The sequence below is a fragment of the Colias croceus genome, chromosome 30 (genome assembly GCF_905220415.1).
Source record: "Colias croceus chromosome 30, ilColCroc2.1".
Classification (NCBI taxonomy): Eukaryota; Metazoa; Arthropoda; class Insecta; order Lepidoptera; family Pieridae; genus Colias; species Colias croceus.
Window position 1 is genome coordinate 3,644,974 of NC_059566.1, and position 12,886 is coordinate 3,657,859.

Below are 12,886 nucleotides of genomic sequence, written 5' to 3' on the forward strand. Positions count from 1 at the left end.
AATCCACCACGCTGGCCAAGTGCGGGTTGGCGGATGACACAACATAATTACTATAAGAAATAACATCTTTCTACTTATAGTTAAAATTGTAGTATGAAAATAAAAATCTGGCTACAAATCACTAAACTATGATAAAAAAATACTATGGAAAAGGATCACAGGGCCTTCTAATTTTGCTTAAAACTAAAACTTATTCTTTAGCAGATAGCCTATATGTTGAACCGAACTGTTAGTAATATTCATGTAAAATTTGAAGTAATTTCACGCAGTACTTTTTGAATATAGCCCGGACACACATTTAGACCAACAAACAAAAAAATCTATATTATTGGCTTCAATATTTGTAGATCTCACCCCAAGTATTCTTTTAAAAAATATTCAATGTACCGTTTTGACATTCCTGCGATTTTATTATATGTATAGATCCTACAATAGTAATCTATACTAATATTATAAAGCTGAAGAGTTTTTTTTTGTCTGAACGCGCTAATCTCGGGAACTACTGGTCCGACTTGAAAAATTCTTTCGGTGTTAGATAGCTCATTTATCGAGGAAGGTATAGGCTATATATCGTCACGCTACGATCAAGGGAAGAGGAGTCACGGGGGTGAAACCGCGCGGAGCAACTAGTATAAATATAAAAACAAAAACTTACCCAACTCCTCAACGCTAACGTTGCGCGCCTGCTTATGCTCCTCAGCGTATTCGTCGATAGCGATGTTCATACACGACACAGTGATGCAGGGCACGTGGCACGGGCGCACCTTCATTTTCGTTAGGAACCTGGAATTGAGGAAATAAAGATAAATAAAACTATAATAAATACTAGCTTACCGCCCGCGGCTTCGCCTCGTTTCTATCTATCAAGTTGTTCTATCTAAACTATCCTATCTCTCAAGTTGGATCGAACTGCACATGGTGTGCGAATTTTATTATAATCGGTTAAGTGGTTTAGGAGTCCATTGAGGACAAACATTGTGACACGAGATTTATATATATTAGAAGAAAGATGGGAAAATCTACACTATCTATACCTACCAATATTATAAAGAGGAAAGGTTTGTAATTATGTATGTATGTATGTGTGGTTTTCACGCATAAACCTCTCAACCGATTTTGATGAAATTTGGCACAATCTTTAGACCCTGAGAAAGAACATAGGCTATCTTTTATTGCAAAATATGTACCACGGGCGGCTTTGTTTGTTTCAACGCGCTAATCTCTGGAACTACTGGTCCGATTTGAAAAATTATTTCGGTGTTAGATAGCCCATTTATCGAGGAAGGCTATAGGGTATATTATATATCATCACGCTAATACTAACAGGAGTGGAGCCACGGGGATGAAACCGCACGGAACTGCTAGTCATGAATATATATTGTGGGCAGAGTTTAGGATCGGACAATTTTTGAGCGAGATTGCATTTTTTCTGATTGTATACGAATTTGTGATATTTATAGATCTCGTATGTTTTATTGTTGTGGTTTTTGAATGTGTGTGTTAATCTTTTTTGTGTGGTTTTCAAATGTGTGTTTGTCTAATGTTAAATATAAATATATTGCACTCACCGGTCAAACAGACTAACGGCACTTATCAACACGTCGGTCGGCAAATCGAACCACACCTTGAGACAGCGCAGCACGTGCGCAGCGCCGTCCCGTGCGCCTATCGTCACCTCGCCGTTCTATCGGAAACGGTTCAGCGGTTAGCGGGTTTTGTGTAATAGTGAAAAAATGATGGGATAAAATATAAGTGATACTTGAGACTTAAGAAGTATGTAAGAAATTAAACTTTAAATGAAGTTTTAAAATAAATAAATATTTTAGGACAATTTTCACACACGGCACAATCTGATTCCATACTAAGCTTTCGCTTGTGTTATGGAAACCAGATGGCTGATAAACATACATATATAATTTTAAATAAATACTTATATAGATAATTGACACCCAGACACAGAGCAAGCATCTATGTTCATCACACAAATATTTGCCCCGGTTGGAAGGCAAGGCAACTACAAACCGAGCCAACCGGTCAGTCCGAAATAATTATGACAAAACCAACATTACGACCAAAGACAAACATACAAACCTGCCAAAGACTCACTCTATACCATTTGACACTTTCTCTTAACAATCATATACAAGTACCTACTATTGGGTTATGTAAATTTGCATACATACGGTATAATATTGCGTTAGGTCACAGCTAGATAGTTGAGTTTATTAAATAAGCAGGCGAAATAATCATTTTTAACAAGATATTAAACCTTCAAATTATCAGAACTAAACAAAGATTGATGGGACCAACTGGAAGCTACTTTAAAATACAAAATAGTGGCACCAAAATCGGTGACTCACACGAATGTTCTGAAGACACAAACCAACAAAATTGAGAGCCTCCTTTTTGAAGTTGGTTGAATATATTATTTCTTAGCCAAGCCTACATAATACAGGACGATTATACACAATCCTAGCTGATTCTAGACGATTTTAGTAGACCCTAGACAGCTCTAGACGCTTCTAGTGGATTCTAAACAAAACTAGACGACCCTTGATGATTCTGTTTCTAGACGATCCCCTACAAAATTCAACACGATTCTAGACGATCCTACACCATTCTACACACTTCTAGAACATTCCACGCACCTCCGACTCGTGCGGCAAGCCCAACCTCGGCTGGAACTTGCCCTCCATCTGCAGGTACTCGTTGAGCGTCGCGTACATCGCTGACGGATCGTCGCACTGCACTTGTTGCTGTTGCTGTGTAGGCGACGCTACCGTCTGCTGCTGCTCGGCTGCCTCCGGCTGCCCCGCGCCCGCTCTCAACATTCGGTCGGGTTGCGCGAGCGGAGGGTGAATCGGCACCTGGAATGCGATCTAATGTGTTAATTATTGTGGTATTAAAGGTGCTTAATTTGGAAATATATATATGGTACATACATAAATATAAAGTTTACTTGTGTTAAAATTTACGCGACTTTTATACACTAGCTGCTCCGCGCGGTTTCACCCCCGTGGCTCCACTCCTGTTGGTCGTAGCGTGATGACCTATAACCTTCCTCGATAAATGGGCTATCTAACACCGAAAGAATTTTTCAAATCGGATCAGTAGTTCCCAAGATTAGCGCGTACAAACAAACAAACAAACTCTTCAGCTTTATAATATTAGTAAATATTAATAATTGCTCCAACTATTCGAACATTTAACACGGGCCGACGTGACAATTAATTTACCTAAGTATGTAATTTATCGTGTTTTGAATCTGTTAATTTTTAAACATAATAATAATACATAACTTCTCTATCACACACTAACCGAAAAGACCATAATATTATTATGTGCTCTGAAATCTGAAAGTCTTAAAATGATTCTAGAAAATTCCACGCAAAATATATCGAGAATTTACTAAACAAACACCATGTTATCATTTGATAATACTGTCATGTTAAAACTTCCTCGTATTAAAAGCTTCAAGGGTTTCCTTCCGAAAATAAATACGTATCAAATATCTGAGTCGCAATAATGCATATTTCTATGTTTTCATTTTAACCACTACATAGGTAATTTATTGAACATTTTATACAGTTTTGTGAAAATAATATAATGAATTCCTGCTTGTTTAAACGTTTTGTAAACACTTTTGCTGTTATAAACTAGTAGCAGTAAACTTTGTTCCTCACTACGTAACATCTATCATGTATTCAAACACATCGAAATCGGTTTATCACTTTGTGATATACCTAACAAAACAGGGTAATTACTTTCTTATTTTCAACATCAGTAATTACTATTTACGCAAAGAAAATGAGTTTAAAAATATAAATATAACAACAAAACAATACCCAAATAAATTGAAATCTTTAACAAAAACAAATTTGCCTTCAACGATCGGCCAATCAGAATCGCGTATACAACATGTACTTACGGCCATCGAACCCCCTATTGACGTGAAACATATGTTCCGATATACGGTCAGTAACCCTAACAACCGAAATTATGTACGAATTTTATACAATTTTATAATGTATTGTTTTAATTAATACGTGGGAGCGTGTGAGATAAGGTTTTTCCCGGATAAAACGGTATTAATATCACGAAAAAATGGTTTAAAATTTATCAAGTTTTCCGATTTGAAACGGTCAAAAAGGGGAAACTAATATTTTATTTAAATTTTTATATTATTATTATTATTCATGTTAGAGCAAGCAAAGACAGGTGCACCAGCCTATGTTATGCTATGTGCGAAATCTAAAAAATCTTCTTTATAATATTAGAAGAGAATGAATTTTAATTTTTTGCTTGTTTATTATGATCCATGTCAAAAAATATTTAAAATCCATACTTAATATTATAAATGCGAAAGTAAATCTGTCTGTCTGTCTGTTACTCAATCACGCCTAAACTACGGAACCAATTTTCATGAAATTTTGTATGGAGATATTTTGATACCCGAGAAAGGAGTTGCACATAGCATGGTTTTTCTTTGACTGCGCGGGCGATGCCGCGGGTGGAAAGCTAGTACATTTATAAATGTACATATTTACTGAATAAAGATATTAAATAAAATAAAGATATTGTTTATCCCGTCGACCCTAGGGAAGTCAGGGGGCCGTATTATGATGAACGCAATCCTACAACTCAATTTAACTCATCTTCTTCAAAAAAAAAAAAAAAAAAATCTAAATATCACACAATTTTGTATGTACATCTCATAACAATTAGTTTCAACAGCACATATTTCGTAATCGCACATAATTTGGCCGACAGAGGTCACCAGTGTTGTAACGTGAAGCAATCTATGCTCTTATCAGTGTATGAGATGAATATAATTGTGTTTTATAAGTCAGGGATAAATATTTCTAAAAGATTTTCGATTTGCAGTTATTCAACACGCTATTATTAGCTTCACCTGTAATCATAGATACTTATATTATAAAGCTGAAGAGTTTGTTTGTTTGAACGTGCTTATCTCGGTAACTACTGGTCCGATTTATTTCGGTGTTAGATAGCCCATTCAACGAGTAAGGCTATGGGCTATTTATCATCTCGATAAGACCAACAAGAGCAGAGTACTGCGCGTAAAACCGGGGAACACAGCTAGTACATACCAAACTTCAAGTACATATTTAACTCACACGTGAATTCGCAACTATGTATAATACACTATTATTTTCGTAAACTCATACATTTATGTATGTCTATTGTGCTAGCGTTCTACATATTTAGTTTTTGTTGCTCAATTATACGCAAATTATACTTGAATGAATGTTGATGGTGTTTTTGTAAGTTGGGAGTTATAAGTAACGTAGTATATTAAGGGCTGATTTTTCAATCCTTGTTTAAAACTTATTCATCGAATAACATACTAAACTACCATTTCAAAAATGTATTCTTATTGTCCGTATTTGACAGTTTTACAGGAATTACAGGTGACATTTTAAAAATAATGTTCGTGTAATACTTTATTGGACGGATAAATTTTAACCAAGGATTGAAAAATCGGCCCTAATTTATTAAAAATTGATCAGTGGTAGATACAGTTATAAAAATCTAGACACTACGACATAGATTCATATATAAAGATATTGATAATATACGTATAGATACACATATAAATACCGATTCAAGCAAAGATTAAGTATGTAAGATATTGTTATAGATATACATAGGTATACAGCAAAGAAAACTCACCAAAGTGCGTTGGCTGTAGCAAACAACGTCGCTCGTCTGGTCACTCGCCAGCTGTTGCCAGCCGTTGCCAGTTGTTGCTTGTTGTTGCCGGCTGTTGCCACTCGCCGATCCCCCCACGGCCCGTCCTCCCGTCGTATGCAGCGACCGGGCGCGGAGGCCCTAGTACCTGGCGAGAGAGCTCCCGTCAAACGGTGCGCGTGCGTCGCTCGCTTGCGTAGCGCGTGCACGGCGCGGGGGTTCACGGGAATTTTGGGGGTCCGTGGGAATTTAGGGGTTCACAGGAACTTGGGGGTTCACAGGAACTTGGGGGTTCGTGGAAATATGGCTTCAAGAACGTGGTAGACGTGTGCGTCGGTAGAGGAACTATCGATGCTTTGTCAGCAATGATAGTAGATCTAGGATAAATTGGAGATTCTTTGGTTTGAGATAAGGTAATATGGTTAGGTCGGGACGTCACAAAGGACAACAAGGTTACCGGGTGCAATGTCTTGTTGAAAGACGATTGCCCAGCCGCCTTAGCTCTCTTACACCAGTAATGACAACCGTGGTTGAACACAGATTGCAGGGCGCAATGCTCACAAAAAATACAAATGCGAGCACACTTGTGTGTTTAAAGAAACAAAAACGCCACGGTCTATCCCTTGACCCGCTTTAGTATACACCGGGTGTGAGACACCCTTAATACTATATTTTTTTGTGAACCGTCGAAGGTTCGTCGCTACTCGCGATTTGGGTCTCTTCAAAGGGATGCGCTACAAATGTATTGTAGCAGATTTCTAAATAAATTTACCTGTAAATAAAGTTATGTTAATATGCGAAAATTACAATGTGTGCATGCTTTTACAACCAAGTGGGCGCAACCAGTGTCATTTTGGTGAATGCTTTTTCTAGAGATTTTGCTATAGAAAGAAACGGAATGATTTATAATTCTCTAATGCAACTTCATAATGCTTTCTCTTTTACTCTTGCACATTTTGGCATAAGATAAAATGAAACAGAAGTATTTTTGATCATCTAATGCAACATTTTTTATCTTTAATTGCAATTTTGAATTAAGTCAATTACCTATTCATTATTGGGTTTATATGTATATTAGATAAAAAATGATATTTTAATTAATTAATCTTATCTCGTCTTGTAAATTTGTTTGAACAGCTTTATTCCGCGTTAAAATTATCATCTTTAAACAACTAAATTGTACGTTCACATCATGTTATTTGTTTAGCAAATCGACATAACAGTAAAGATAAATGTGGCCTGTTCATGATATCTATTGTCGAGTCACAGAGTAGATTATCAGCTCCACCCAAAACGGTTTTTGAAGTTGGTTTGGTTTTTGAGGTTCAACGCGCTTAAATAAGTTCATTATTTAGGCGCGTTGAGAGTAAAATTTCAAGTCGCGTCATGGCAATACCGTCACGTCATGGAATAAGGCGACATGAATTATGGTATCTTTAAATCTTGCCATAGTTTCACTTCTGACACGTGTGCTCGGCAGACACGCTCTTTTTCTGTACATTCGATATGAGGATACGTAAACTATTTTCATACCCATCAATACTATAATAATAAATACTAATAATAAAGCTGAAGTTTGGTTGAACGCGTTAATCTCAGGAACTACTGGACCGATTTCAAAAATTCTTTCACCATGAGAATAGCACGTGCTCTCTGAATGATGTAGACACTGTACCTACAGCTGTCTAGGACTATATGTACCATGGGCGAAGCCAGGGCGGACCGCTAGTAACAACAAGTAATTAAGGTGGTCTGCTTTGCTGTGTCAGCTAGTTATCAATAAATTTTAAAATGTAACTATTAGGGTTTCAATTCGTTACTACACCGTTTAATTTGTTCCCATTAATATACCTACTTGATGTAATAAAACAAAACACATATAACACGCTTAAATATTCCTACCATCCAGACATAAAAAAGTCCCTACCAACTACAAAAAAAATCCTAAAAAATGAGTACCAAATCAGCTATTACGAGTTACGACATACTTATTTCTTGGCAACTATATCACACATCTATCAAGTGAACATCAACAGGTTTTAGCACAAAAACATTGCCAAACGGTAGGCGTTTTTACGTAAACACTACATTACAAGTTGAAGGTGAAATTTATCTTCTATACAAAATATTATAAAGCTGAAGAGTTTGTTTGTTTGAACGTGCTAATCTCAGGAACTAATCGTCCGATTTGAAAAATTCTTTCGGTGTTAGATAGCCCATTTATCTAGGAAGGTTATAGGCTATATATCATCACGCTAAGACCAACAGGAGCTCAGCACTGCGGGTAAAACCGCAGGGCACAGCTAATATTGAGTACGTCAAATTCGAACTCAAACATTAAATTAGACTTCTTCTATAAACACTTTCGAACGTCATAACATACCTAGTTTTAGCATTTACCACCGATTCGGAAAGCAGTTTCTACGGAGATGAACCAAGTTTGAGTTTAGTGAAGGAGATTAGTCTATAATCGTAGGTACTGTTTCCTGATTTGTTATGTATTATTATCTATCTCTATCACTACTATCAAAGTCAGTATGTACTTTGATAACGCTCTGACGTATGGAATTATTTAATAAATAACAATACATAATAATATTACCTACACTTTTTCCGGGTGTGATTTTCACACGTATTTGTTAATAACAAATTAGATACCCAATGATACTTTAATCGGCTGATATATATGCAAATACAAGCGTTTTTAAAGAAAATCCCGCATAGTTCCCGTTCCCGTGTGGATTCCCGTAGGTATGTGTTAACTCGAGTTACCCTCTATATGTGTGCTAAATTTAATTGTAATCGGTTCAGTTGTTTTGCGCGAAAGAGTAACAAACACACATACACGTACATCCATCCTCACAGACTTTCGCATAACCTATTATTTCCAGACAAATTACTCCGTGACTTGAACTGACTGGCAAATTCATATTATGATCGCAATAACCAGCCATGGTTAATTATGGTATTGTGAACTTGCCAGTCAGTTCAATTCACGGCGCATTCTGACTGGGAATAAGAAGTCATAATACTGCAAAATAAACATTGCACCAACGAATCACAGCCGACCATCGCAAACATATTTACTTGTGTATAAACCTTTATTATTTTGATATCAGCTGTTCTCGATGACCTTGCCCTAGCAAAAATAGCATGTAAACAAGTCTACGCCGGCATTTTGTTTTTAAAGCTGTTCCTCCGAATATTCTAGAAGTTCTATTCGTGTTTGAGGTAGATCATTTACTAGTATACTATACACCTATTGTAAAACCGACTTTGTAAGGAAGCATTCATCATTGAAACAAATAGAAATTTACAATTTTACATGATTTGTATGTCGAAAAAATGTAATTTAAAACTTAATATTCATTTTTAAAATATACTTGTTTGTTGTAAAGCCGTATTTATACGTATATTACTCCTGGGGTATGACCGTTAAGGTACAAGTCCGAGACGGGCCGCAGACCGCAAACTGCAACAGCAAACTGCAAGCGACACCACTTGTTTCTATGAACATCTATGAAATTGATTATAAGCGCGGCAACACTGCTGCCTAGTGCCTGCAGACGCAACGCGCAGCGATTCATAGATGTTCATAGAAACAAGTGGTGTCACTTGCAGTTTGCTGTTGCAGTTTGCGGTCTGCGGCCCGTCTCGGAATTGAATTGAACTGACTGGCAAATTTATATTCTGATCTATAAGTATTATATGAATGTTCCAGTCAGTTCAATTCACGGCGTAAACTGACTGGGAATAAGAGGTCATACGGCCCCTGATAGTTACTTTTCATACTACTAATTACTAATTGTCCTGGTTTCGCCCTATATGTATACCTAAATAGTGCCTCCGTAAGGTGTTAAGGGAATATTAACTTCCAAAATTGGTGAAATCATTCTATAAATAAATTAAAACAACCAATCAAATCCTTCTTCTTTACATACCTACCAATAATTTGTAATATTACTAATTAAACTTTATATCTCCTTCCCGCACTGCGCACAAAAGTATTTTTGTCAGATTGTCTATCAATACATCGTGAATTCGTGACAATCACGACGAGTACAATGTACCTACTTGTTGTTTTCTAGCAATCAGTCAATAAACCTTACTATCTTTTTATATCAATCTGACGCAAAACAACAAAATTCTCGTACCATCTATTTTTGTAGAAAATATGTAATTTTATTTTGAGAAAACATCATATACTTGAAAATTTTCTGAGAAAAATATTATTTTTTATCGAACTGGAACGGATGTATGATTTTTCTCGTCTTACTACACTCTCGGATACATCAAAACTGTGTGTTCGAAATTGATAAGATTTCGAAATAAATAAATATTTAATTAATATGTAATATGTATAACCGACTCGGTCCTTTCTGCCGTAGCTCTAAACTAATTATCTATCTATTAAGTATATAACACAAACCTCACTAATTCCGCTCCATCCATTACGCACATCACGCGTATTCACGTGAACACACGTGCGAACACGATACTGTTATCAAGGTTACAAGTATCATAGAATATAGATATTACTAGATCAGACTATTATAATATAAAATAGGCGTTTAGATTAAGCGCAATTTACTTAGAGCCAGCGCGCACGAGCAACTTTGTCTCCGCAAATTGTCGCTCCGTGCGCGCACGTAGCTACGCAACTCCCCATAGAGTTGATGGGAGAGACTAAATAGTTGCGGAGACAAAAGTTGCTCTTGCGCACTAGCTCTTATGGTGCTTTTCCACCAATAATGTGGATGTGTAGCGAGGAATGTGTTTGTAAATAACCAATAGTATCGCTTCAAACTTCAAACTAAATGACTTAATGTGATTCAATAATTTTCTCTTCGTCTAAAATTATTTGATGTTAAAATTAAATAAAGTAGATTATTGTTTGATAACATGTTATATGCAATTTCTAATCAGTTATTTTTACAAGTTCAATGTCAAAAATATGTATATTTATTATTTATTACATAAACTAATGATAAGGTTATCATTTTCATTAATTTGAAAATCCGTTATTTTAACGGATTTGCTCTATTTATAAATCGGGAATAAATCAAGTTTAAAATGCGATAAATGGAGAAAGACGCCGTTTTATTAAGACTAGAGACTATTAATTGAACTGTTGATTGAGATAATTGACTTGGTCAATCTATTGATTTAGATTATTAACAATCATAAATCTACATATTCTTGATACTAGGTGTTAGTAGGTTGTTACTAGGTTTCCGCCCGCGGCTTCACCCGCGCAGTTAAAGAAAAACCCGCATAGTTCCCGTTCCCGTGGGATTTCCGGGATTGCGTCAGTTTCTCGAGTATCAGAATATCTCCATACCAAATTTCATGAAAATTGGTTCAGTAGTTTAGGCGTGATTGAGTAACAGACAGACAGACAGAGTTACTTTCGCATTTATAATATTAGTATGGATTTTTTGACTGATTTAAGTGTGCTTTATTTAGTTTAAAGTTTAAAAGCGATATGATTGGTTATTTACAAACACAATCCTCGCTACACAATACACATCCCCGCACATTATTGCTGCAAAAGCACCCTAAATAACTTAATAAATAATACACTTCAATATTGAAATTTAACATCACATTTTACGCCCCCAATCGTAACAATATTGTCCTATAATATCAAGTAATAAATATGAACATTGAACGTGTGTGTCTAATACAACATGTTTCATATCCTAAACGAAATTATAGTTAATGATAATTCAAACGAATTAATAATCCATGTGAAGCAATATTCACGTTTGTTTTCAAATTAGATGTAAGTATAGCTAAAAAATTCGTTATTGAAGCGCAAAAAAATCGAAGTTTTCAGCTAGATAATATAAATACACACTGACACTTCTTATAATCAACACTGCACCATCTAGTAATTCTTAATCAGTGGCAATAAATACGTATATCATACACTAATGAACTGACGACAGAGTGAAATCGCACACGCTCTCACGTGCACAATGGACATAATTTTCTTTTTCTACTGGATATGCATTTAATGTACAGTGATACGTGCAAAAAATTTCACAGAGGTAAACACACACTAAATAGTATTTTATAGATATAAGTACTTATATTATAAAGCTGAAGAGTTTATTTATTTGTTATTTAGTTGAGCGCGCGAACTAATCTTAGGAATTACTAGTGCGATTTGAAACATTCTTTCGGTGTTAGATAGCCCATTTATCGAGGAAGGTTATAGGCTATACATCATCACGCTGCGCTACGACCAACAGGAGTGGAGTCACGGGGAGCAGCTAGTGCTTTATAAATAAGAAATTAAAAAAATCGATTACGAGACGGATTTCGTCTTAATGATCTAAGGATTTCGTCATAAACGACGCGGGAATTTATTCTTATTTTTTTTTTGTATACTCTAAGATCCTACCTACCTACTATGCACAATTTAATTTACTTCAAGTTACCTAAATACCTACTATGAACTATCTATTGATTCTGTTCTATACAAAACCTCATTTTTCTTACATTCAACATGGTGCTAATTAATAATGAAAAAAAGGTGCTAATTAATAATGAAAAAAAGGTAAAAACACATCATGCGATCCCATGTGAAAATTTCTTTTAATTCCATTTTAAATCATTATTATTCCCCTTTGATGATCACATTAATTAATGCAATGGGAAAGGCTATTGTAATTGTTTTATTCATACCAGTATAAGTAATGATTAATTACTAGGTATATACTTATAAAGAATGAAACTTTTTTAGCCACAAACAAATTTTTTTTTTAATGTCCTACTAAACTTTTAAATAAATGATTATTTCAAAATACTAAACCGTCTTTAACTAAATAAAACTTTAATGAGACCAACCGAAAGGCTTTATAATAATAAAAAAACCGGTCAAAACACAATATTATGGTTCACCTATTAGTTTGTCTGTGCCATTCTATAATCTATATTTGCATAAAAAAATATATCGTATCTAGGGGAAGAACATGCGTGACCTCTTTACTACATCTGTAAGCCGTTACATAGATAATTTCAAAAATGGAATACCGTTAGAACGCGCGACGTTCCAATTTCAAACGCTTCTATTTTCGGCATTATTGTCGCGAAAGTAGGACGTAGTGCGGATATAAAGGACCAATAATTATAGAGAGGTTGTTGACTACGCGTGGGATGTTTAAAT

General features: G+C 35.5%; 1 protein-coding gene across 1 annotated transcript in view; it reads right to left on the reverse strand.

The window, feature by feature from the left end:
* Positions 1-12,886, reverse strand: part of LOC123704495 (cyclin G) — a 40,177-nt gene that overhangs the window by 5,793 nt on the left and 21,498 nt on the right. The window contains exons 2-5 of the mRNA XM_045652877.1: positions 5,695-5,860; positions 2,649-2,867; positions 1,569-1,684; positions 656-783 (exon numbers count right to left, since the gene is read on the reverse strand). Coding sequence (XP_045508833.1) covers positions 656-783; positions 1,569-1,684; positions 2,649-2,831 — 427 coding nt within the window. The 5' untranslated portion in view covers positions 2,832-2,867; positions 5,695-5,860. The remainder of the gene's footprint in view (positions 1-655; positions 784-1,568; positions 1,685-2,648; positions 2,868-5,694; positions 5,861-12,886) is intronic.